Source organism: Callionymus lyra, chromosome 9, assembly GCF_982586985.1.
Source record: "Callionymus lyra chromosome 9, fCalLyr1.hap1.1, whole genome shotgun sequence".
In the NCBI taxonomy this organism is placed as follows: Eukaryota; Metazoa; Chordata; class Actinopteri; order Syngnathiformes; family Callionymidae; genus Callionymus; species Callionymus lyra.
Window position 1 is genome coordinate 18987407 of NC_141826.1, and position 26883 is coordinate 19014289.

Sequence of the window (26883 nt, forward strand, 5' to 3'; positions counted from 1 at the left end):
GCTGGAGGGTTATGGTGGGAGGAAGACGAGTGAAAAACATTTTCATAGACTCTGTGGATCATATACAGACACGGAAGATGTTTTCCCGAAAGAAGATTTCATTTATATTGACATATGCCAGAAGTAAATCTGTGTCTTCAGAATATTTGTTGAATTTAACATTTCAAATGTTGTTTTTTTTAATCAAGTTGTTTTTGTTTTAAATAATTAAATTCTACAATTTCTACATTAAAAGGTTGAATTGGTTGGTTCTAAATAATTTAATTTATGAATAAAATAGTTTACAGATAGAGTTTGATTTTTTAATTTCTATAATTAAAAAAAATTAAATTAAATTTGTTTTAATTACTAGCCTTTTAAATGTAATGTTAAAATGTTGGTATAAATGCACCAGAAAATACCGTTGCTTTGCAGTCGTCACATGATCATGTGCGTGTTGCATGATTGGCTGAAAGTTCAATCAAGTAGCTCGGTACTCGATTAATGTTGTCTGGTTACGCTATTATAGCAACACTTTTATATTGAATTCAAAAACCTACCAATAGAAAAATATTAATATATATTTGATTTTTGGAATTAGAATTTGAAACTATATTTGTAATAAAAAGTCATTAAGTAATTTCAAACCCTATTCAATTATTTAACCTTTCTATTTAGAAAGAATTGAATATTTTTTTTAATGTAATACTTTAAAAAATAAATAACAAAACTATTCATTATTCCGCCGGCAGTCATCCATTAAATAGTCTATAAAGTAATGTTTATGTCTCAGTTGATTTATGTTATAATTAATTGTATAATTAGTAAATCACTCGATGTCTCAGTTATTTTTTCCCGTCACTTGTATCTGTTCCACGCTTTTGAATGCACCACGGCCTTTCCTACAATATTGAACGCACCACACTGGTTGTTTAATCAGATGAAAGGTAGAGAGAAAGATAAAGAGACATTTAGTCTTTATGAGTCATCAATTGATATCATATTGAATCGTCACATGACTTACGTCGCCTCCAGTAAGTAAGTAAGTCATTTTTATTTGTATAGCGCTTTTCCAGACCAGGGTCACAAAGCGCTTAAACAATCAAAACAATATTCAATAAAGTATATACTTTAAAGGTCAAGATAAAACTGATAACACAACAGGAGTTCCAGAAAATCAAGGAAAAGCCTGAACAAATAAAAGTGTCTTAAGATGTTTCTTGAAGGAGTCAGTAGATCATCAAACACAGAGATGGTTCCAAAGCTTAGGAGCAACAACCTGGAAGGATTACTCTCCTCTGGTCCTGAACCGTGTTCAGGAACCATCAGTAGATTCTGATCCACAGACCTCAGAGCCCGAGCTGATGTGTAAGGCTGGATCAGATCAGTGATGTAAGGAGGAGCCTGACCATGAATAGATCTGAAAGTAAGAACCAGAATTTTAAAGATGATCCTGAAAGAAAGTGGAAGCCAGTGAAGAGATTTAAGTCTTGTTTTTGTCATCAAAGCTCGTCGTCTTAGGTATTTCTTCAAAGCCGATGAAAGCAATTATATGTACAAATAAATTAATAAAAGATGAGTTGCATACATGTCGTCCTAAATAGTAACAGTAGTAGAGTTTTGGTAGTCAACTAGTTTCAGCAACTGTACGAGGAACATACGTCAGCGACCACATGCCGGAATTTAAGGGACCAACATCTGCGGATCCAGGTGTTGCCACTGACATTGAAGACAGACGCTAGTGATTTATGTGTCATAAAAAAATGGTTTTCTCTGTGATGAGGTTTCATCTGTAGTCGGTTATTTTATGTCTTCTCTAAGGCTTGTCTGCTTCTGTTGCTGCTCTGATGGTTCAACACCTAAGATTATTTCGTTTTAAAGTTGCTAGAAACCGGTTTAAGGTCTGTAACTCCCCCATCTTACCTCCCCCCCCAGGTCGTGGAAGTGACTCGGAGTCCGACGGCGCCCCCCTCAGGAAGACCCCAGACGTGCGCAAAGACGACATGCTAGCGCGCCGGACGTCCGTCACCGAGCTGAAGACAGCCATGCCCTTCAACCAGTTCCTGCCCAACAAGAGCAACCAGAGCGCGTACGTTCCGGCGCCGCTGCGCAAGAAGAAGACGCCGACGCCGGAGAAGGAGGAGGGCGACGGGCGGAAGAGCTGGAGTACCGCCACGTCACCAGTGGGAGGCGACAAACCGCTGAGGTGAGTCCAGGCTTATGGTGCCGATCCTGTGAAGGGGCGATGAACGACATCGTTATGAATAAATACATTGGTGGATGCAAAACTAAAAGTAAATATAAAAAATGTCAAAATAGTACCAGTTGAGCTGATAACGTCGCTGTGACCAATCACAGCTTCACACTGACGTTCGGTCAACCTACTCGATTTGCATACTGCCTTTGAAACGTCGTAATAAAGAGTAGAAAAACGTCAATAAATGAACATTAAAAAATTAAATGTATAAATAATAGATAAATGCATATAAATACACGGTCCTGGTAACATTCTTTGCCAAAATTAAAACCAGAAGTTATTTATTTTTAATATTTATTCACACATTTTTTAACACGTCTAGTTATTGACCCTGAACAATCTCAGAACCAGGCCATTAAAGAACATCTAATCTCTCGTCATGACCATGTTTTGAAGTTCCTCCTCGTCTGAAATCTGGGCGAACGAGAGGTTACGAGACCAGAGTCCATTATGACGTAATAATGGCTTCTCTCCTCCTCCAGCCAGCTGTAATCACGCCCCACTTTGTTTATACAACGAGTCCCATGGAGGTTGAAACTTCTGGGATCGATGACATGAGGTGACAAACCTCCATGTTTGACCAATAGCAGCAGAGTGGGTGTGGTTATGAGAAACACGTTTTTTATCACCAGAATAATGAACTTCATTGGCTCAACCGTCAGCAGCAGAGACATTTGACCTTTGACTCCTGATCCATCACAGCAGAATGGACGTGGTCACGGTAAAACAAGAATAGGACACTCACAAAAACAAAGCGTTTTAGACGGGCGGTGCTTATGGTCGAGTCACACAAGTCCATCATGTGACCTTCGCTGATACATTTGGTTTTGCTCTTCTCCCGCGTCCTCTGTTGTCCTCGTGTCCTGGTCTCCATCTCCCCCTCGTCCTCCTCTGTCCTCGGGTTCACGACCTCTAGTGTAGCCGACCCTCCGCCTGGCCCCTCCCTCCACCCGCCGCCGCCTCCTCAGATCCAGGTGCAGCTGCAGGAGGTCAGGGGATGCTCGGAGGTCCAGGCTCCACCACCGGTTCACCCGACGACCTCCTCTGATAGAAGGTCTTCACCCTTCATTTCACCTCATTCCATACACTGTTCACTTCTGCTTTGTTTGTCGAGTCATGTGATCGTTTCTGTCCGTCAAAACATCCGCGACTCCTCAGTGCTTAGCAAAGGCCGCAGTGAGACATTAGGATTAGGACCGTAGCATCTCGTCCAGGCGTCTCAGCGGAGGACAGTTTGTTTTGCTCCCTGCAGTTCTCCGTCACGCTCGTGCTCAGAGGAACTCCTCCGACCGTCCACCAGGGGGACGATGGAGACATCGGAGAGGAAGACCGATGATGGCCCAGAAGATAAGAAGACCAGGACTTTGCCTAAGAGTCCCTCGGAAACACCTGCGGGACAGAGCAGCCGTTTAGAAACCTCCGGTCTCCAGACCACGTGAGCTTCCACTCAAAAGGATTCAACGAATCATCACGTATCATCGGCATAAGATTGCATGTGATGGCAAGATATGAGGAAACAAAGATGGCTGCCGAGAATGACCGCCACTCCTCCATCCAGGTGGTCATGAAGAAGAACGCACTCATGATGTTAAGCGTTTAGTTTTTGCCTTCAAATACTTCAGCCGGAATTAAAGTCAATATTTCCGATCGTCACTTTCTTCTTCTGGCGGAAATATTTTGAGGCAAACTTAATTATAACTGCTCCGACATCAACCTGCGACACAGAGTGAAGTCAGAAGATGGTTCTGACTGAGCTGCTCTGGTTCGGATCAACTCTCTGGTTGACTCTCTTCTTGTGGGAGAGACCTGTGGGCTGCTCACACCCTCTGCCGTCACCGCAGGGGGTCCAAACCTGCTGCTGCTGCATGTGCTTCTCATCAGAGCTTCAGCTGCTGTTTTTAGAACTTGAACCACTTCCACGCTTGTTTCGTGGTCCTGCCTGCGCAACACCGCCCCCTACTGCTCAGGCTGATACTGATGGAGTCAAAACACTTTGTGTCTGTGTCCATCTGTGACTGTGACTTCTCTTTTTCATCCTTCTTTCCCTCCTGTAGACTCCAACATACAGATCATGTGTCACATGACCCACAGTAAGTTGAAGTGGCATTTTGGAACCACATGAACAGTTCCAGGGGAACAGATCCATTCCTGGGATTTTAATATTTTACTCTTTAAAAGCTTGAATTTTGCTTTGACCTTTATTTTTAATTTTAGTTTTGGTTCCATACACAAAGATCCACTCACGGGGTTAATACATGTTCCAGTTTGACACATTTTACTGTCAGTAAATCCACATGTACAGCCTTTTTTTTTTAATTAAATAGACAGTTTGGCATTTGTTGTTACAGTTACAATAAGGTTGATGAAAGAAAAAACAAACTAACATAAAAGTCAGACAAAATTACTTTTTTATTTATGATAAGAATAAAAATCAAAACTCGATTATCGCCAGCGTTTAAAACAAAACACAGGATTTTAATTATTTTTATTGTTGTGATGACAGTATATATTAAAAATAACTAGCTAAATATAATTCAAATGAGTTGAGAGAAATAACAATAAAGTGGCATTTAAAATGTAATTAATAAAATAAAATGAAGTATGTTATTTATGATCTTGACCTGCTGATGTAATAAAATAGTAATAAATAATACTCATTATAAATCACAAAAGAATCAAGAATCTGGTTATTTATTCTCAATCCAATAAAATAAATAAACAAAACAAAGATGTTAAGTTGAGTTGATTAAACAAATTAACTTTGGAAACATTCAATCTTTTTGGATCTTCTTTGTTCCTGTAGCTCTTGAGATCGTGTTTGTTGTGTAGATGAAGAGCTTGTGAGATAGAAAAGATGCTTTATTTGTGTCTTTAAAAGCTTGTGTGTAACAGAAGTGACTGATGTTCATACTCATGACGACTTGTGTGTGTCTTTGCTGCAGGAGTGTGAGTATGAGCGACATGCGCGGCGTAGACAACAACGGCGACGTTCGCCAAGAGCAGATGCACAACCAGTACAACAGGATGAAGGAGGACGAGGAAGTATGGCAGGACGTGAGTGTTTTTGTTTACTTGTGAGGGACATATAACTTTTCCCTTCTCTGATGGGGGGCCGGGGTCGGTTCGTAGCAGAAAAAGTGTGATCATCTCAAAATGTATAGTGTTCCAGAAATAAATTGTAACACGTCTAAGTCAGTCTTGACTTTAAAAGATAACTTACCCCCTAAAAATGGTTGGATGTATATTTTTGTCTCGCCCTGTATATGAAAAATCTAAATCAAAATGCATCTCCGGGGGGCTGTAGTTTGGGGACCACTGCTCTACAGAACTGATATTCATTAGAAGTGTATCAATAATTTGTTGTATTATTAGTTACAATTGACATGCAAATATTTGTTCATTTTAGTGTCACAATTAAACTTCCGGCCACTAGATGGCTGCAGTCATTATGTTCTCCGTGACTAAAGGAAGAATTAAATTCCACGAGATCCCGGTGATGACTGAGGACGAGAGGATACAGTCGACTTTAACAGCTTTTAAAGCAGATGTTTGGACATATTTTAGTTTGAAAAGAAATGAAAGCAGTTACGACTTCATCAAGAGTCATGTGGTCTGTAAATTTTCCAACACCAGATTCAAGTACTCTACAATACTACATAAAAATACTTGTTACTACAGCATCACAATATCACTGTATAGCCCATACGTATGGTATCGCCAGATTCTTGCCAATACACACAACTATTTGTGTGTGTTTGTGTGCGTCAGGACCTGGCTAAATGGAAGAACCGCCGGAGGAGCGTCTCTCAGGACCTGATCAAGAAGGAGGAGGAGAGGAAGATGATGGAGCAGCTGATGACAGAAGGAGGAGCAGGAGACGCAGCTTCTATAAGGAGGCGGAGCGTCAAGACCTACAGAGAGATTGTGGAAGACAAGTAGGATCAACGACATATTATTTAAGATGATTTAACAATGATCCACTAACATTCCACTAACATGCTTTTAGTTATAGATCATGTTAACCACTAATTCACATCATTTATTTCACTTCATTTTGAACCTGCCAATGTTCCCTCTTATTCTGGAGCAAACACACATCTCCCTGAGCAGTCCAACATCAGAAGTACTGTGGTCAGGCCACATTCACACCCAATAAAGATTTGTTCTAAAAAAAACATTTGATGAATAAAATAAAGAATTAAAAAACATGTATTTTAAACAGTGCAGTGAGTTTGAGCCTGATGATGAAGGATTATGAAGCAGACGGAGCTGATGCTCTTAAATTTGAAAGCCTGAAGTTTATTTCCGTCTTGACCTTTGAGGAATTTACTGTGAGGTTAAGCGAGGACACTCCAGATCAAAGTGCAGGTCGTGACTGAAGAGACACGAAGGATGGATAAGTTGTCAGCGCTGTTGAGTTAAAATGCTGTTAAGTTACGACTCGATCACGCCAGTGGTAGCTGCTGAAAAGGTGAGGCTCTTTTCCAGTACATTTCTCTGCCTATAGCGTTGAAAGAAGCAGTTGAAAATTGCTTAAACTTGGACAAAGTTGATGTAGAAATCAACCCTTTTGACAGCTAATGATGAATTATATTTTTTATTATGCTCCTTGTTTACATAAAAATGAAAACACATTTTAATTTAATATGACATGCACTATCAAAATAAACCAAGATATTCAACTTGAAATGATAATAAAATAATAAAAAAAATCATTTATTTAAAATGTTGAACAATGATTGAACCGTTAAAACCTCGCTTCCTCAAAAAATAGCTGCCATGTGAGATAAGGTAAGGTAAGGTAAGGTAGAACTTTATTGATCCCTCAGGAGGTCTCCTTCGGGAAATTCTTTTTTTCCAATAGCCACAGCAAATACAGCAATTTTTCACAAAAAATACATCAAAATAAAATAAGAACAAGAACAAAGAGAAATAAAGAGAAAGAAAAAGATGATACAATCAAAGTCTAAAGATAAAGACAAAGAACATTGATCAAATAAAAATAACAAAGACAAAGGATACAAAGATTAACATAGAACAGAACATCCAGATACTTTCACTCCACTCCTGCCCCCGAACTCAGAATTGTACAATTTAATAGCCCGAGGAATGAATGAGTCCTTGAGTCTATTTGATAAGCAAGATACTCCTCATGTTTAGCAACCATTAGCGTAGCTTATTCGAGCGCCCCCGAAATCCTATTCAGAGACAACGCTTCTCCGTTACTTTTGCGTCGCGTATGATTGGCTGAGTTACACAAACGTCACTGATGGGCTCTTCAAAAAGTGACCCTAAATAAACCAATTATGACGAATGACAACACAAACCAAGACTATGATTAGAACGTGAATCGATGCAAATACAGTTTATCTGTGAGAATAATTATTTTTGAACTAAAAACGTAATAATAAATATATATATTTTATTATAAAGATTAAAATAATATCGACAGCAAATCGGTGAGAGGGCGGCGCCGCAGCGCCCTCTATTGGCAAGAAGCCACTGGATCACGCTTTTAGGTTATTAAAGATAGAGAAGCTAAAACCATTTTTAGGTCCTTGTGTCGCTTCTGATTGCTTAATATTGCGTGGTGCCTTCTTCTATTGTCTTATCATAACAAAGTTATCTCAAGACACTCTACAGTTGAAGTAAGACTATAGTGGAAAAAGGAAAAAACAGATCAACTCAATAATGAGTAAAGCCCAGTGTGGCCTTGGCGAGGAAAAACTTCCTTTTAGAAGGCAGAAACATCGAGCAGAACCAGACTCATTGTTGACGGCCTCCTGCTGTGACCGGCTGGGAGGAAGGATGGACGGAGAGAGGAGTGAGGGAGGATACAGTGAGAGAGAAGAGGAGAGAATAGAAGAGTCCATGGAGGTGCAGGAGAGAACTCTGGATCATTGACGTGGTGGAGGTCCAGGATCAGCAGCAGCTCTGGAGGTGGAGTCCTGGGGTTCAGGGAGAGAAATAAAAAGTTTTGGTTTAAACTGCACAGTTGATGAATGTAATGCAGAAAAGAAGGATATACAGAGCTTTGTCTAAAACTCCTCCAGCATTCTAAGCCTAGAGCAGCTTAAGAAAAGCAAAAAGATTCAGGCAGAGCCCGAGTCAGTCCAGACATTTGTGTGCGCGAAGACCAGAGAGGGAAACCCCCCCCCCCACCCCCCTACTGTCATAACTGGGTACGTCAAGTGTTGTGTATCTTCTGCTGGGCTCAGGGAGCGGCGTGAGGATGAGCTGCGTTCGGCGTACAGAGGAGCTCGAACCCAAGAGGAAGCGTCGGCCATCTTGCAGCGCTACGCCCAGAGGTTCTCCATCAGCGATGCGGTGCTGGAGCGCCTCCAGCTGCCCAAGCTTCTGGACCGCAGCGTCTCCGCCGACCCCTCGCTCTCCGGCTCGCCCTTCCCGCTCTCCCTCTCCCTGACCTCCTCGCCCACCGCCCTGGAGCCCTCGGACCCCAACGGGCCCCTGAGGTACCTGAGGCAGCAGTCTGCGCCGGCGCCAAAGTTCACGTCCACCCTGGAGGCGCGCGTGGAGGAGTTCCCCAAAGACTCGAACCACAGACCTCAGATCCGCTCGCGCTCGTCCGAGCCGCCCTCGACCAGAACCCTGTCGCCCAAACCCGTGCCTTTGCTGACACCCAAGCCTTACGTCCTGTTCCGGCCCTCGGACTCTGAGCTGAGCCCAGGAAAGGTGAGAAATCCTCTTAAACCCTTTTATGACCCGGATTATAGAAAGTTTTTCTTAGTCTACTTTGATCGTAATTTTCGTAGATACCTGGACTTATTCAAGAGTCTTCTTTTTAGAACAGAGCTAGTGCGGCCCCTGAATGTTTTTACGTGGCCCTTATGAGGTCAAAGATCATGTCAAAACTACCTTTTTTTTTTATTATTTATTTTATTTATCACGAGTCTTGATGTGGAGGCTCTTTTGTTTAAGGACTTGTTTCATTTTTGTTAGTATTTGTTGTTAGTTGTTCGCATTATTGTATTTATTGACCCTCAAAAAGATTTTAACATAAAAATTGTATATTTTATATTAGACCAAGTTATATAAAAAATACATTAAAATAATATTTTAAGCATATTTAGCTCGATTTTATTAATTGATTTTATACTTTTCTCTCCTTTATTTACTTGATGGTCCCTCGCAACAACTGTATATAATATATAAAGCTGTAAAAATGTGTCCCCTGACAAAATGTAGTTTAGAAAAATTTAGAAAAAAGACTATACACTATTCAATGTATATAAAAACAGCTTTATTGGCCATGTTTTGTGCACACAAAAAGAAACAAAAAATAGAAACAATGGAATATTATAAAGAATATTTTTTTAAATCCTGGACTTTTATTATTAACTTATTACTAACTTTTTGATTAAAATGTCTGAACTAAAACTAAACTATTTTTTCTTTTAGATGGTTTTGACTCCAAAATGTAAAACAAAACTGAACAACAAGTCTTACAACTCAAATAAATTCACCCTCAGACTCACTTTCTAACTATAAACACACATGTTTTACAAACGTCTCGCTCAGTCTCACTCCCTCTCAGTGAACTGGTTCAGTTCAGTTCTCTAGATGGAGAACAAGTCCTCCACAAAAGAATGTGTGAGTAACTGAACTCTCCTCACACACTGTGAGGCCGTCTTTGTGCGGCGCAGCTCTTCACTGGAGGCTGCTGGTCACTTTCTTAAGTCAACAGCAGACAGACTCTCTATTCAGAGGTTTCTCTCAGACATTCCACCAGCAGCAGATCTTATTCTGGAGCCACCATCCAGTGCAGCGGGACAGGAAGTCCATCATGTGGAGAGCACTCTGGCTAAATTGAAACTTCATCTTGCGCGTCGCCATGACGACAGAGCGGCATTCTAATGTAAATGCCGAGAGAGAGGGAGGGAGTTTGTCTTGAAGGTTCATCTGACGAGTCGTGACAAACGATCATCAGTTTTTCTTCTCTTCTGCCACAGGTGGACGCTTTCCTCCGGGTCAACGGCGACACCAGCGCCGACGACCCCTCCACGCCCGACAGCATAGGGAGCGACTCGCCTTTCTACTTCCAGCCCTCCTCGCCGACCCCCCTGCTCACCTACACCCCACACCTGCAGGGGCCCCAGAGAGGAGCCCGGGACTCGTGGTCTCAGGACCAGAGACTGGACTCGACACTGAGTCGACCCACTTCTCTGCCAACGGTCAGAACAAGTCTCTCTATGAGTACTGACATATTCTAGTCCAGTTAAACTTCACGTTAGATTAGGGAACAGAAATCAGCCTTTAATTTACTTTTTACTTCTTCATCCAAACCGTATTTGTTTCCCCCTGGTGTTAGAATAGTGTAACTGCAATTTCACGAATTATTGTTATTGTTACGATTAAACATACAGGGCATATACTTAAAATAAATAACAAAATGTTTTGAATATAACTAAATAAAGAATTTTAAAAAAATGTATATGGTAATATATAGTAGTAATACTGCAAAATACAATAATAATTTTATTTTTGTGTTTGTTATTATTATTATTATCAAATACCATCCGATCTTAAAAGAAAATGACAACCCTTCCAACATACTAAAGTAAAAATAAAGTAAATATAACTAAATAAAGAATATTAAAAATTATTTGTATATGGATATATATATAGTAGTAGCACTGCAAAAATAAAAATAAAAATATTATTACCTAATATAATATATATTACCTAATAAGTGAAAAATAGACCTTTTTTAAAAACGTTATTGTTATTATTTTTATTATTATTACTATCATTATTATTAATTACCATCCGATCTTAAAAGGAAATGACAACCCTTCCAACATGCTGAAGTAAAAATAAAATCACATTAAAAGGGGAATCAATACAACATTTTTTATTATGAAGTTTGTCATTAAGGTCTAACATTTATTTTATTATCATCACACATGACCTCTTTGCTTGGTGTGACTGTGATTAAACATTTTACTCTTAACGCTTACTGTCCAAACTAGGAGCGGGCATTAATTAAGTCTCCCAAGTGGGGGGGGGGGGCACGTTTTATACTTGGACATTAATATAAAATGAAAAATTGCATTTAAAAATGTTTACAGAATGATCAAATTGAGCTAAAAGATGGTGTTTTTGTTAAACTAAACTGAATATAAATTATAAGAAAACCATCATATCTTTATCTGGTCTAAGCAAACGTAAGTTGGATGACAGTAATTTATGTTTCTCCTTCCTCCTCCTCTTCAGTCCCTGTCGAGGCCAGAAGAAGACTCAGTGAGCGGTCGACATGACTCAGCTGTGCAGGAGGACTCGTCCAAAACTCAAGGTCAGAGCGCTGCTGTGCTGACCTCTAGTGGTCACTAGTAGGAATCGTCCCGGCTAGTCATCTTCTGTCGAGGATATATGAAGAGTGTATGGTCGCCATGGCAACCGCATCCATGATTGAGACCATCGTCCTCCGATGATTTCAGAAACCAAACACGTCTCTGCTGCATCGGCTCAGAAGGTCCAGTCGCAGGTTGCAACGCTGCCCCCTGCTGGCGGTCCCGACACTCCGCCGATGTCTCGGGAACGGAACCAATCCAAAGTATCTTCCAGGTCGCTCGGGGCGCCGTCACCGAGTGACGTCACAGCAGGTAAGATGCGGATATACTTTTAAACAGAAGCTACGCCCCCTTCTGGTCCCTCGGTCAATCATCCTGTGGTGGAAACTCCAGACTATAGATTCCTCTTTTTCTTTCCTCCTCGACCATCTCTCCAGCGAACACCACCCAGTCTCAGCTGTCGACCAGCAACCCTAACTTACGTCTGGAGTTCTTCACGCCACCAGGTGAACGAACCTTCCCTCACTGCTGCTTAGACTGTTGTGGTCAGTTCATGCATCCACCACAAGGTGTCGTGAGAGAGGCGTCAACCTGCCTTTTTTTTCCTCCTTTCGCTCACTAATCCATTACTTTTATTCTAGGTCTATATCTAACTGTTTGCATCTTTAACTGTGAAATGACCTTTGACCTTCTGTCTGTCTGCAGAGGCATTGGAAAAGGATCGCCATGGAAATGTAAGTAACCTAAATATTTGTTTTCTTGTTTTCTTTGTGTTTGAATCTGTGTCAGTCCATCAAAAATCGTTTTTAATCGCAGTCCTATTTATTATTTTTATATTATATATAAATTATATACCAAAATCGAATCATGACAAAAAAGTGTAAAGTGCACTTTTATTAAAATTCTATTTTGCCATATGAACTCAAGAGCATTACATTTACTTTAAAAAAGCAGAAGTTCTGTAACATATATTTAGTGTAAATCTGAAAATTTAAAAAGAAGACACAATAAAAACAAACAATAAAAGTAAATTAATGCTTATTGTCGCCGTCACTGCATTAATGTTATCCTAAAAAAAATGTAACTACACATTCCAGCAGAAACCTTTAACAGGGAGCAGAATAAATTATACAAATAATAAAATAAAAACAAATCTTGCATGTGAGCGAAACAACAATTGCCCAGACCTAAATAATAATAAAGTGAAAACATCATATTCATTTTTTCTTTAAATTGTAATGAGATATAAAGGTTTGCCTAAGAGTGACAGTGGTAATGAAATACATATTTATTTTATAATATTAGTTTTTAAAATATTGTTATATTTTAAAAGTTGACAATAGACTGGTAAACCGCCAATATAGATACAAATGTATTCTCTAAAAAGTGAAATAGAGTAAACGTGATCGGTAATTTCACCTGCAGTTTCCATATAGTACCAGCAGAGGGCGACAGAGTTCTAGTTCTCTCTCCTCGTTTGTGTTGTGATGGACAAACTCTTCTGTCCTTCCTCTCTCCTGGTGTGTGTGTTCGTCCCTGCACGGGTCTCTCTGTGTGCACGTCGACGTGCGTGTGCGTGCGTGTGTGTGTGTGTGGTGGGTCTCACCAGGTGTGCGTCCCGGTGTTGCCCCAGACCAGGCGGACTGACCGCTGGTCTTGGGACCCGGACGAGGAGAGAAAGCGTCAGCAAAAGTGGCAGCGAGAGCAGGAGCGCGCGCTGCAGGTACACGACAGAGTAGACGTGCATGAGCTGTCAATCACCTGCAGGAGCATGACGCGCTTGTTCAAGACCAGCAGTTTACCGTAGTGATGACGTCACACCGAGGAGAGTCGCGTCAGGGAACAAGAAGATTCTATCGCTTGTTATCTTGTTTCCCCTTCCGTCCGCTGGAGGGCGCTGTTGTGTAGAACACATGGACGAGCTGGTAGTCGAGTTTGTTTCGAGACTCTTTGACTTCAGCTGCTGATCATTCTAGTTTCATTCATGCTTTTGCTTTTAAATAGAGTTCATAGTATAGTAAGTTAAGACTGCTTTCACCTTCTAGACCCGAGATGTATTCCTGCTCATTATGACCACAGTTTTTTTAGTTTTAACAATAATTAGATATGATTGAAAAATGTCTCCTTGCCTTAAAAAAATGTTGATTACAAAACAATGCTTAAAAAATCTACACATTCCATTGTGTAGTATCAAAGAGGTACATTTTTATGAAGTTATTTACACCCATCTATACTTATTTATATTCACAAAAACACTGAAAACAAAAGAGAACAAGATGATTCAGAAGGTTAATAAAGAGCCTCCGTCCAACATTTCAAACGTTTAAACATTTTTTTTAGGCATTTAATTTTTATTATTTATTAAATAACGGTATTATATTGCAAGGTTTCATTTTTTAATAATTGAAAAAAATATTGGAATATTTTCGAAAAGAAAGGTAGGTATTCTTTTAAATTCAATATAAAAAATGCAGTTTTAATAGAGATACTGGACACATAGTACTTAGCTATTTGAACAAACTTTCACTGGCTCGTCAATTAATCATGGTAGATTAAAAAATATATATATATATATATTTGTATTCAATAATTTAAACAAAGCGTACTTAACCTATTAATATATAAATAATTGAAATCCATTGTTCAATCAAATAATTAAATGCTTTTTTATTTTATTTTTTAATTGTTTGAAAAGTTAAATTCAACTATCAATATAAACATACTCCATGAAATATGTGTAACTTTCTCGTCAAATACTAAACTGATCTTTAGTTCACGGTGAAGCCAGAATCATGCGTCAGATAAGGATGAGCAGGAATCCCGGTGCATGTTCTGTTCGCCTGATTCTCTCCCGTCTCCGTGACGACTAGCGCCAGTTGTTAGCGACACGCCCGAACCAACACCAAGGCGCTCACCTGTCTCCTCTCTGTTGCCATGGCGACTAGGAGAAGTACGAGCGCGAGCAGGAGAAGCTGAAGCAGGAGTGGGAGCGAGCCCAGAGGGAGGTGGTGGAGGAGGAGAGGAGGTTCCAGGAGGAGGTGGGTCTGAGTTAGACTTCATTTTATAAACATGTGAGTGTCGTGGTGCATTGACTGAACTCTGTGGCAGGAGCAGAAGATCCTGCAGGAGACGGTGACTCCTCTGACTCCTCTGACTCCTCTGACTCCTCTGACTCCTCGATCCCCCGCCCTCCCATCGCCCGCCCGAGGCCCGCGGTCGTCAGCCTCGCCCGTGCAGGACGCCATCGTCCGCTCCCTGGCCGACTGGGACAGGAAGCAGGAGCTGCTGGAGAAGCAGTCGGTGAGTTGGACGGTAGATGATGGGGGGTCTGAGATGGACAGTCAGATTTACGCTTCTTCTGATTGGCTGCTGCAGAGAGGAGGAGGAGGAGGAGGTTCTGATGAATCCAAGCAGAGAGACAGCGACCGGACGAGTGACATCAGCACCGCAGACGACAGCATGAGGACCGGCAGGAGGTTTGATCCTTGGCATTGATAACATGACGGCTTCACAGCCGTGATTGACAAGTCGAGTCTACATTTATAAAAACTACTTAATACTTATTTAACATCAACATTCACTGTTCTCCTGTCATGACAAATGTATGTTTTTGTTTTTTTTAATAATTATTATCAATAACTTGCATTTTTAACCGCTAGCTAAGCTAGCATTAATAGCATCCTGGTTATATAGTTGAAAAATAAATAAAAAATAAAAGCATTACAACAATTATTTTAAGCAGAGGACATAAAACAAACACAAAAAAAACAGTGTCTTTGAAAATAACATTTACGGGTATTTGGGATGTTTGTAAAACTGCTGGATCAACAAAAAATATACAATTTTTTTTTATATATAGGATTGAGACTTTTATTTTGAAAAACGATGTTTACTATCAAGAGAATACATTTTAATGGTGAAAATTAGATACAATAAAAGGGTTTATGTTGTGGAAAAAGTTACGACAAATAATTATTTAAATGTAATTATTATTACTATTTTGTAAATGCTCACTTTGATATAAGTGTTAGTCTTTGTATCCTTTGTCTTTGTTTTGTTTTTGTATCTATGTTCTTTATCTTTAGACTTAGATTGTGTCATCTTGTTCTTTCTCTTTATTTCTCTTTGTTCTTGTGTATTGCTGTGTCTTATTGGAAAAAAACAAGATCAATAAAGTTCTACCTCACCTAACCTAATTTATTGTATTATATTTGAGTTTATTCATGTAAGTTTATTAATTAATTTGTGTTAATACATATATATACTATTCTGTACTGTTTTTATAACACTGGCAATAAACATGTTCTGTTTAAATGTTAAATAAAACATAAAATACTTTCCTCAGGAAAGAGCAGAAACACAAATAGTCCGGATTCACAGAATTACTTCTCTTCACATCTATTAGCACCTGTTAGCATCTCTTGATATCTGTAAGCATCTGTTGGCATCTGTCGGTATATGTTAGCATCTGTTAGCATCTGTTGGCATCTGTTGGCATCTGTTGGCATCTGTCGGTATATGTTGGCATCTGTTAGCATCTGTTGGCATCTGTTGGCATCTGTTGGCATCTGTTAGCATCTGTTAGCATCTTTTTGCATCTGTCGGTATATGTTGGCATCTGTTAGCATCTGTTAGCATATGTTAGCATCTGTTAGCATCTGTTGGCATCTGTCGGTATATGTTGGCATCTGTTAGCATCTGTTGGCATATGTTAGCATCTGTTAGCATCTGTTGGCATCTGTCGGTATATGTTGGCATCTGTTAGTATCTGTTAGCATCTGTTGGTATATGTTAGCATCTGTTAGCATCTGTTGGTATATGTTAGCATCTGTTGGTATATGTTAGCATCTGTTAGCATCTGTTGGTATATGTTAGCATCTGTTAGTATCTGTTAGCATCTGTTAGAATATGTTGGCATCTATTAGCATCTGTTAGTATATGTTGGCATCTGTTGGTATATGTTAGCATCTATTAGCATCTGTTAGTATCTGTTGGCATCTGTTGGTATATGTTAGCATATGTGAGCTTCTATTAGCATCTGTTAGCATCAGTTAGCATCTATCACAGGCAGTTGTTTGTGTTTCCCCCTCAGCTCAGGGAGTCCCAGTCAGCTGGAGACTCTCAACAACCTTCAGAACGGTCAGAAGTTTTCATCTGCGAGCAACAAAACCTCCACTCCAGCCAAGAATCTAGCTGAGCTCCCACTGGACAACAACAAAGCCGCTCCACCTGCAGGGGGGCGCCGGTGAGTCACGTGATCACACATGTGACATCACACAACTCTGACCGACCTTCATGTTCCAGGAGCGTCTCCAGCGACACCAGCCAGATCTCATCCGACTCACGGCCTCCTCCCCCCAACAGGTACACACTCTCTCACAAGTGTGTGTTGTTGTTGTGAGTCGAGGGTTCTCTCTGAGTTGTGTGTCTGCAGGTCTGTGAGTGGGAAGAAGCTGTGCTCCAGCTGTGGGCAGCCGCTGGGTAAGGGGGCGGCCATGATCATCGAGACCCTCAGTCTGTACTTCCACATCAACTGCTTCAAGGTGACTCTCTTTGACATGTCGGAGAAAATATATTCATTGTGTCTTTTTGTGAAGTAAATCAGTGCTATTGCAATATTGAATGTAACGTTTCACATGTTAAAACTTTATTGAAATGTTTTTAAGCAATGAATTATAATTTGTTTAATTATTTAATTCAATCAATTTTTTTTTATTAAAGGGTTTATTAAAATTCGTTTTTCTTTTCTGGAAAAATTGAAAGAAAAAAAAAAAACTTTCAAAATAAATACTTTTTAATTTACACATTTGATTTTCTAATTCCAATTGTTAAAACATGACTTTTCTGAATACAATATTTTTAAATTTTTAGCCGTTTAAATTCAACGCAAAAATTATTATTATTATACAAACATTTTTATGTTGAATTCAAAAGGTTAAGAACCTTTTAAATATTGAATTTAGTCATTTTATTTTTGAATTATTGGAATAAGACTATATAACTCTTTGTGTAAAAAATAAAATCAACATTTTTACATTTATTAAAAACTTTGCAAATAAAAAAATATTAGAATCAGAACAATTGTTTGATTTTCTTTTTAAATCAAAATATTAAACTATTCGTAAAATATACATATATCAACTTTAATATACAAATAATTTATTTCAATTATTCACAAAATTATTCAATGCCTATAAAACAACAACATTCCAATAAATCAAAATTTCAACATTTGAAATGATAACTTCAACATTCAATGTTCTTGTGTCACTGATATACTTCTATGTCATTTGTGTAAAGCGGCCAAAGTACATGAAAATGTGAGTGCTGTCGTGTAAACGCTGTTGTCGTGTCTGCAGTGTGGCGTGTGCAAAGGTCAGCTCGGAGACACGACCACAGGGACGGACGTGAGGATCAGGAACGGCCTCCTCAACTGTCACCCGTGCTACGTCCGATCCCGCAGTGAGTTCATCCATCAGAACATTCCCGAACTCTTGTGACTCTCTCTCTCTTTCTTCACTCTCTCTCTCTCTCTCAGCGGCCGGACAGCCCACCATGTTGTGACCAGGGGTCGACATCCTCATCACCTCCGGCTTCACCGGGTCCGTCAGCGATGACGAAGCTTCTTGTCTAACATTTACATATTTACTCTCTGTGTGCGTTGCCGGCCATGTTTGAGGGTCAGGAACCAGGAAGTGAGAGACGTTATTTTTTTTTTCCTGCATCATCGCACAAGGTCGAACTTCGGGTCGTCGTGGGCCGTTTCAGGACGAAGACGAAAGACTTGCCGACGGGTGTCAGTCAAACTGATGTTTCGACGTGATGAATGTTCTCCTGCTGGACAGAGTCTTGACCCCTGAACTGTGCCTTAGGCTGCGTCCACACTCTGAGATCACATGACTTGAGGTCATTCAACGCCTCGTCGGATCTCGACACTGAAGTCATTCAGGAGAGACTCGAAGTAGAACCGATCTGGGAGGAGACCTCATGAGACCCAGGACGTGTCAGAGAGACCATTATGTCTCCTGCTGCTATATCTCCTGAGCTGCTGCCCTCACGACGCGACCTTGGGTGAAGGACGTTGGTACCACAGATGTTGTGTTGTCAGGGATGAATCATAGAGACTCTTTGTGCCAAAACTAGCCTTCGATAATTAAGACTCTGACTGTGTTTTGACTCCTAGTGTCTAGAGTTCAGCCAAAGGTCGTACAGGTCAGTCAAAGGTCATCAGAGGTCAGTCAAAGGCCGTATGATATTAGTAAAATGTCTTAGAGGTCACGCTAAGGTGGTACAGGTCGGTCAAAGGTCGTACAAGTTAGTCAAAGATCCTAAAGGTCATTCAACGGTTGTAGAGGTCAGTCAAAGGTCGTACATGTTAGTGAAAAGTCACAAAGGTCGGCCAAAGACGGTAGAAGTCAGACGGAGCTCTTAAAGGTCGGTCAAAGGTCTTACAGGTTAGTCAAAGGTCGTACATGTGAGTTAAAGGTAATCAAGGTCAGTCAACAGTTGTAGAGGTCATTCAAAGGTCATACATGTTAGTTAAAGGTCGGTCAAAGGTCGTACAAGTTAGTCAAAGTTGGTACAGGTTAGTCAAAGGTCATCAAGGTCAGTCAACGGTGGTAGAGGTCAGTTTATGTTTGCACAAATCAGTCAAGGTTTCTAGACCTCACTCAAGGGTTTAGAGGTCAGTCAAAGGTCGTACAGGTCAGTCAAAGGTCATCAAGGTCAGTCAACGGTGGTAGAGGTCAGTTTATGTTTGCACAAGTCAGTTTGTTCAGGTCAGTCAAAGGTCATAGAGGTCACTCATGCTGGTAGAGGTCAATCAGAGGTCATTCAGGTCAGTGAAGGGTCGTAGAGCTCACTCTGAGGTAGTAGAGGTCAGTCATTAGCAGAGTTCAAGAAGAGAAAGGTCAGGAGTTTGACTCCAGAGGACGCCTCCTGATGATCACATGGTCATGTGACGTTGCATTATTTTACTGACACTTGTGTCGAGTGTGGACGCAGTCAAACCGTGTTAGTCTGCTCAGGTCCAGCAGGGGGCGCACCGGAGCACGACGGTGTCAGACACTTGACAGTTTTCAAACCATCGTTTCCTCGGAATCAAAGACTTGAGACTTCACTTCCTGCCTGAGACGAGCTGCCAACCAAAACGAAAAAAAAGACTCCTCCACCCTCAGCTTCTCATGAGTCACGTGACTTCCTGGTCTCAGCGGCGCCCCCTCTCTGTATTTATTGTAACTGTCCCGGCACGACCGTGTGTAGAGCTGTTCACTGCAGAGTTTCTAAATAAAGTCTGAAACTGAAGTCTGTCTGAACGTGATGACCAGTCGTCTGTCTCACTCTCTTCCTGTCCTCCTTCACGTTTCTTCTCGTCTCACCATCTCTGTTCATCTTCTCTGTGACTCATATTGTTTTTCTGTCTCACTCTCTTCCTGTCCTTCTTCACTTTTCTTCTCGTCTCACCATCTCTGTTCATCTTCTGTCTGTCTCACCTCACATATCATCGTCTTGCTCCCTCTTCCTGTCTGTCCTTTTCTTTGTGTCCTTTTGTCTCTGCTGTTCCATCTCTTTTCTCCAGTGTCTACTCTTTCTCTTCATCCACCTGACAGTCTGCGTCACTGTTGTTCTTCTCTCGTCTTTCTCTCGCTTCATTCGTCCTCTGTTTCTGCTCCGCCTACTGTCTCACTCTCGCCCTTCTCTGTCTGCGTTCTTCTGTTTTTTTCTGGATCCGTCTTATTTGTTCGTCTCACTCCGTCCGCCTGTCTCGCTCTCTCTCTCTCTCCAGGCGTGTTATTTTTCTCTCCATCACGGCTGGGGTCATGTGACCTGCCAGAGGAATCATCAGGAGATGTAAAAAAAAAATCCAAACCTGCAATAGATGCCACCATTTTGAATTTTGTTACCAACGACCTATTGTCGGTGATGTTATTCTCTGGAGTTGATTGACATTAAGGAAGAACTGGGCAAGAGTAGAAAAATAATTGATATTTACACATTCCTGCGTTTCATAATCATCTTAAATTATAAACATTATTTTATCGCTTCTGTTCTAGTTCCCCCACTGACACCGACTTGTCTTTAAATGTTTCACTTTGAGTCCCACAAGATATATTGTAGAATTATTACTTATGTTTGTATAAAATGTTTTTTGGAAAATATATTTTTAAAATACATCTGTGTGTTTGAATATTATATCAATAAAAAAACAATAATATTCCAGAACAATACCAGATATTAAAGAATACTCTAAGGTTATTTCTTACTGAACACACCGATCAAATCTTCAGGTCAATTCTCAATTACATTTAGTTGCTACTTTATGGAATAGTTTTTTCGGAAAAACTTTATCCCATTTAGCAAAAACTGTGTTTCGGTTAGACGTTATTAAAAGGGTTAAACGTTAATTTAACAGATTATTTATAATGTATTTTCCATGTAGGTTCATTGATAAATATACATTTTAATACTGCTTATTGTTCTTATTATTATGAGTTAGTCACACACATGATTTTAATTATGTTTCTTTTCGATACTATTGTTAGCCACCATTTTATTTAGTTTTTCTTCATGTTTTGTTGTGTTTTTGTACATTAAATTCTAACATTATTATATGGTGGAGAGATTGCTTCTCTTCGTTTGTTTTTTTATTATGTTGTATTATTAAATTGTGCAGGACAAACCGTCTAAAGTCGACTATAAACTCAAATCACAGTCAAACATCAGTATTTTTAAAGTGTTCACATTGTTCAAGGCTTCGAGTCGCTCCTCACAACACACCACTTTAACTAGAAAGTTTAATCGTCCGGAAGAAGACAGGACAGCGACGTGCTGCTATCATCGTTTTATCATCAACAACCATGTGAATGGTACACCTGGAAAACTATGTGCACACGTAGAAATATTTCCTCCTTAAATATAAGCATTCGTCAGCGACGTATAAATAACTCTCGAGTCGTCGACAAAAGAAAACAAACAAACATGTAAAGTCCACAGAAATGAGAGACGACATGCAAATTATAAATACAATGTGTTGCCTCGTTCCCGCTCGCGGGGTCCTTTCCAGGGACTCCTGATGCGGGGAAACATCAATCAAACAGAGGTGGAACTACAACTAGACGATATCAACACTGTACAGTCTGAGCCACAGAAACACACAAACACACACACGGAATTGTGCCTTTTTTAACTCCAGGAAAAGGAAGAAACGTGAGCAGCCCCGGAGACCAAACACAAGCCCACATGGAACACTGACGACGTGGCTCCGTTTGCACACAAGGAAACGCAGAAACACACTCTTGGACAAGTCATGTGACCCAGTCTGGAGGCAGGTGAAGGAACGCGGTCACAGGTGCGTCCACCAGGTGCTCACACAACAACAGGCTAAACGTTCTTGCAGGCCATTGTCCATAATGCACGGCAACATGTCAATGATGAAAACTTAAAATAAATGTGGTGTTTTATTTAGAGTTGTAGTTTAAACTGTGACCTGTTGTGAACTACAGACCAGGATGGCGTGAAGCTACATACTAACTAAAAATCAACTGTTAATATTTACACGTTTACTCACTGAGAGGGCTCTAGTCTGAGTCTGTGGGCGATGACTAAGCTCTTAATATGACGTTTTTATTTTTTTAATTCACTGATTTATCTATAAATATTGAAGCTTTATTGTGAAATTAATTTACTTAATGTATGCTCGTCACCTGTCGGCAGTTTTGATATTTATAAAAAAGATTTAAATAAAAAAATGAATCTGACTGCGTGGAATTAAATAACTTTAGTGTGACGTTAAAACGCCGAGACTGACATAATTAACAAATTGAAAATGGGAATAAAACTTAAAATTAAAAATTGAAAATTAGAAAATAAAAAAATAAGTGCTCAACCAAACGACATACTTACCGGAAGTAATGAAACGGAAGATGTCGTATAAAATAAATTAAAACTGTAACTAAATGCGTTTTTGGATAAATGTTATTTTCCTTCAACGGTTTTTAAATTAGATATTTTTTTTATGAATTGTGAAATAGTTATTAAGAAATCTGAGGATGGTTCTGAGGTCACGAGACTTGTCCAAAGCGCGTGTTCTGCCACGAAAGAGTCACAAACAAATGGCGCCAAAATAACGCGGGAGTGTTGTAGTCCTTCAGTCCGGCCCACTAGAACATGGTGGTCTTTACTAATGTGGCTTTGGCTCCGTTTTGTCTCTGCAAAGACGACAGTACGCTGGCGAACGGTCCGCCCAAAGAGTCCGGGATGGAGGTGATGGTTCCGGGGGCCGGGGCCCAGCCTTGGCTCGGCGCGGTCACGCCCATGGAGGACACGGAGGTCTTCACCTGGTCCACCTGCTGGACCGAGGTGTTGATCTGGATCCCGGTGGGACTCGGGCCTCCGCAGTTGGAGGTGGGCACCGGGTTCGGGCCCGGTCCTCCTGTGCTGTCTGGATCGGCGCTTTTCGCGTCTTTGCTGTCCTCGTCTCTGGGGTCCGGTTTCTTCCCGGAGTTGGACTTCGCGGCGGCGGCCGCGGCGGCTGCTGCTCGCTCCTGCTTGCGGAACTTTGCGCGGCGGTTCTGGAACCAAACCTGGAGGGACGAGAGAAACGTCAGCATCCGGGGAACCGAATCACAAATTTGATCGTATGACAAAGATCAAGGGCAAATTGTTTTATTTGTTGATGTATTATGCATTTAAATATTATCAAGGCGTGTGTGTTATTCATATTTGTTTGTTTATAAAATGTTTTATTTTGTATTTTATCGTTTTGAAGTTGGATGCATCTCATTATTTTATCGCTGAATTACAGATGGTTCCGAGTTGCTTTCATCTTTGGTTGGGTCTCCACTGAATAACAGAAGAGCCAGTGCGAAATCACAAGTTGGTAAATTATATCATGTAAATAATATATAAAGTAATGAAATGAATAAAAACGAAAGAGACAACTAACTAAACTAGAGTGTTTAGAGAGTATTTATCTCTATTATCGACCTCGTTGTATTGTTTACAGTAAAAAATTCATCTCATTTGACGATTTTGATTTTTTTTTTAAATACAACATTTAAAAGGAGATCAATTTCGTCACTAAATTTCTGTCAAATCTTGTCCGAATCATGTGGTATTTGTATGTATTTTTATAGAATCTAATTGATTTATTTTATCCAATTCGAAATTTTGGTTATGAATAGAATTTATAAAATGTGCTTTTTGACAAAACCATCGTCACATATTTGCAATGTTATTTTTGCTATATATATATTTTTTTTTTAATAGGGGCTGTTATTATAGAAGAAACACATTTAAACTGAAAGGCTCGTTTATTCAAGCGATGAAAAAAGATGTATTATATACTGTTTTATTGATTTATTTTTATTTGGAATAATTTGTTTGTTTTTTTCCGTCAATTTCCGTTTAGTGCGAACACCTCGTACAGATTCGGAAACGATAGAAGCATGTGTGTGTGTATTAATCCAACAATGCGTGTCTTTGCAAACGCTGTAAAAGTGTTTTTTCACACTCTTCAATTGTGTTCGTTGTGTGTAACAGTAATAAATGAAAAGTGTAACTCGGACACCTGCAGTAGTATCACGGTGAAGGTCAGGTAACATTCTTAAAATAAACCTTTACTGATCTTACGTTGCTGAATAAATGTTGCTCTGTATTGAATATATGATGATGATAAACATTTATTCTACAAGTATATTCAGAGATAATTTCTTGTTTACTAATGCAGTAGAAATTATGTAAGATTACCGCATATTTTCTCACATGTAAGCGACAATGCGAATTTGTGTTTGCAATGTGGTAATGTTGTCGCATCGTGTCCTGTGGGTCGATATATATTTAATTGAAAACGTTCATATGACAATAGAACATATTTTAAGACGGCGTTGGATCAGTTAATGCTTTCAACTAAAAGTAGTTGTTGCCATTTTTAATTGTAAAACCGTTAATAATACTGTAGATAATAAACAATCAAACACCTCACAGTAGTTGTGTTTTATTAAAAGCATAATGCCGAGTTTATGAATCCACCTTATTGATCGCAAAAAAGGCGTGTTCTGCTCCTGCACTTCAGGTGAACTATTATCTAAACGTGTGTTTTTGGAACGTTCGTCCGTCCGGTGCGTAATTGCTGCGTATAATCGGTGCGCAATAGGCGGAGCAGCGCGTCGTTACTGCGGCTTGTTTGCGTGAACTCTGAACTCCGTCGACGAGGATTAGATCCGCAAATATTGGTCCAGCATCCACTCGACTGTGTTATTGTTATATTGTTGAATTAAAATATCGTTTGTGTGAGAAAAAAGTCGCTTTTGTCAAACAACACTCGAGTCAAAGTCGTTTGTAAAAAAAAAAAAAAACAGAAAAAAGTCCCAAAGTGAGAAAATCTGCGCGTAAAAAGCGCATGTTGGAGGCTCACCTGGACTCTGGCTTCAGTCAGGTCGATCTTCAGAGCCAGCTCCTCCCGGGTGTAGATGTCCGGGTAGTGGGTCTCCGCGAAGACCCGCTCCAGCTCCTTCAGCTGCGCGCTGGTGAAGGTGGTTCTGATCCGGCGCTGCTTCCTCTTCTCGTTCAGTCCTCCGTGATCCGTGAACAGCTTGTACGGAACTGAAGGATGACAAGTTGACACCTGAGCTCCAAGTCAAAATAAAATCTCATTTGATATTTTCGGGATGAATTTGGTTAAACGAAGCCTTTTGATTGGATCATCAGTCTGCGGACTGATCGGCTGTAATCCGGTTAATTGTTGATGTTAAACTTAATTGTTGAGTTTGTTTTGTGTGGAAACTTGTCATAAGGTTCGATTCCGCCGCCGCCGCCGCCAATAATGAGCTTATCTTTTTTGCTTATCTAATTATTTTCCGCCTTTATGTCTCATCGCCGAGTAAATAAATTACGCCGATCATTTTGGCAGCTCGAGATAATTCTGTTGGCGGTTTCGGGGTGTGACCGGATCGTGTAACCCGGTAACCGGATTACCTCTCGCCTTGCGATCTCTTCTAACGTGATAAATTCTTTCATTTGTGTAAGCAAATGTCGTTTGGTAAATACAAACACAATCAAAGGAGGGTAAAGGGGGGGCGATTTTTTCTGGGTCTTACCTGCGGCGTACGGGCTGCTCTGGTGGTCCCGCAGGGTCCCCAGACTGCAGGAGCCCGGCGTGAGCGACGGGCACCCGGAGGTGGCCCCGAACGTGGTCCGGATGGGGTTGTACTGGAACCCGCTGGCCTGGCTGCACGAGCTGAAGTCCGCGTAGGCCGAGGCGAGACTCGACGTGTCCATCCCGGCCATACACGACTCGTAGGCGGAGGAGTTGAGGTAAGAATACTCCATTTTATACATTTGAGAAGGTTCGGTGGGCTTAGAAAGATGCTCCTCCGTGGAAATAAAAAAAAAAAGGAGTGAAGAAGGTGTGATGCTCTGGAGGAGGAGGAGGAGGAGGATGTGCACTGCTCGGCTCCTGCTCCAAAACTGGCCTCCTTTATAAGAACCTAGCCCTGTTTTATGAAAAGCCCCCTAAGAGCCGCCTCGCCTGAGGTCTCCAGAGCTTATAGTCCTCATAACACACTTGGCTTCTCTCCGCCCGGACAATGGCGGAGCGTTGGCGCTTCTTTACATGACAATAAGTCATCAGTCTATTGGGCTGCCACTGGGGGGCCCGGGCTGTCCAACCTCCCCATCATTGATCCCCGCGTCTCTAATTAGAATTTAATACCGCGCCATTACGCACCAGCCCTCCTCCATCCATCCCTCCATCCATCCTTCCATCCATCCTTCTCCAACCACCATCCTGCCCTTTAATTCAATCACACCACTTGGAAATAATGAAAGTTGGGTGACGATTCTCCCTGATCCAATTTTCTCGGAGCTTTTAAGCCTTTTAAGCGAGGCTTGTAGCCAGAGATTCCCCCTCTCCTCCTTTTTTTCTGCTGCTCTCCCTCTCCGTTCCTTCTGTTCCGACGCGGCTCTCACAAAAACACACGTTTTTTCTAACCTCGAGGAGTTTTATTTTTCACCTCTTTGTCGATGTTTTAAATAATTGAACTTTAATATTTTTTATATTTAATATTAATAAATATTTAATATTTGTGTTTAATTATTTTCAATTGTAATAACCTCAGTGAAGTGTGTTTATTTAATGTATCTTCCGGTGTCACTTTTTTTTTTTTTTACAAAATATCTGTATTTATTTTGTAAATTTAAAATGCTATTAACAACCATTTTCATTTGAAAATGAATAAATAAATAAAATGAATTCGACAGTATTAATGGATCTATTCTGGTCATCGGTAAACGCCATCTTTGTTGTTGTTTACTTCCCCCCAATTATCGTAATATTAT

At 40.4% G+C, this 26883-nt stretch overlaps 2 protein-coding genes across 8 annotated transcripts in view; one reads left to right on the forward strand and one right to left on the reverse strand.

Moving 5' to 3' along the window:
- The window catches only part of LOC148072125 (LIM and calponin homology domains-containing protein 1-like), a 71851-nt gene extending 52000 nt beyond the window's left edge, over positions 1–19851 (forward strand). For 2 of the 7 annotated variants that reach the window (XM_087798410.1, XM_087798414.1), the window contains 18 exons: positions 1915–2185; positions 5179–5290; positions 6005–6171; positions 8455–8929; positions 10207–10428; positions 11471–11549; positions 11695–11859; positions 11985–12053; positions 12253–12281; positions 13157–13270; positions 14493–14585; positions 14656–14847; positions 14923–15023; positions 16640–16792; positions 16852–16911; positions 16982–17090; positions 17907–18009; positions 18086–19851. In XM_087798410.1, the coding sequence (XP_087654536.1) occupies positions 1915–2185; positions 5179–5290; positions 6005–6171; positions 8455–8929; positions 10207–10428; positions 11471–11549; positions 11695–11859; positions 11985–12053; positions 12253–12281; positions 13157–13270; positions 14493–14585; positions 14656–14847; positions 14923–15023; positions 16640–16792; positions 16852–16911; positions 16982–17090; positions 17907–18009; positions 18086–18111 (2540 nt within the window). In that variant the 3' untranslated portion in view covers positions 18112–19851. Of the gene's footprint in view, positions 1–1560; positions 1690–1914; positions 2186–5178; positions 5291–6004; positions 6172–8454; positions 8930–10206; positions 10429–11470; positions 11550–11694; positions 11860–11984; positions 12054–12252; positions 12282–13156; positions 13271–14492; positions 14586–14655; positions 14848–14922; positions 15024–16639; positions 16793–16851; positions 16912–16981; positions 17091–17906; positions 18010–18085 lie in introns of those variants that run through there. The other 5 variants (XR_015712783.1, XM_087798415.1, XM_087798411.1 and 2 more) reach the window with 5 other exon arrangements.
- Positions 19852–22637: 2786 nt separating this feature from the next.
- phox2bb (paired like homeobox 2Bb) lies at positions 22638–26000 on the reverse strand. The gene is made up of 3 exons (XM_087799041.1): positions 25644–26000; positions 24962–25149; positions 22638–23129 (listed from the first exon to the last, which is right to left on the reverse strand). Exons 1-3 carry the CDS (start codon positions 25882–25884, stop codon positions 22707–22709), a joined length of 852 nt encoding a protein of 283 aa, XP_087655167.1. The 5' UTR covers positions 25885–26000; the 3' UTR covers positions 22638–22706.
- Between the last annotated feature and the right edge of the window lie 883 nt (positions 26001–26883).

Bases quoted from the DNA above. Each gene is read 5' to 3' on its own strand.
- phox2bb (XM_087799041.1), bottom strand. From the start codon at position 25,884: ATGTATAAAATGGAGTATTCTTACCTCAACTCCTCCGCCTACGAGTCG. The intron at 25,150-25,643 runs GTAAGACCCAGA...GTCATCCTTCAG, and splicing joins GAGCAGCCCGTACGCCGCAG to TTCCGTACAAGCTGTTCACG. The intron at 23,130-24,961 runs GTGAGCCTCCAA...TCGTCCCTCCAG, and splicing joins TGACTGAAGCCAGAGTCCAG to GTTTGGTTCCAGAACCGCCG.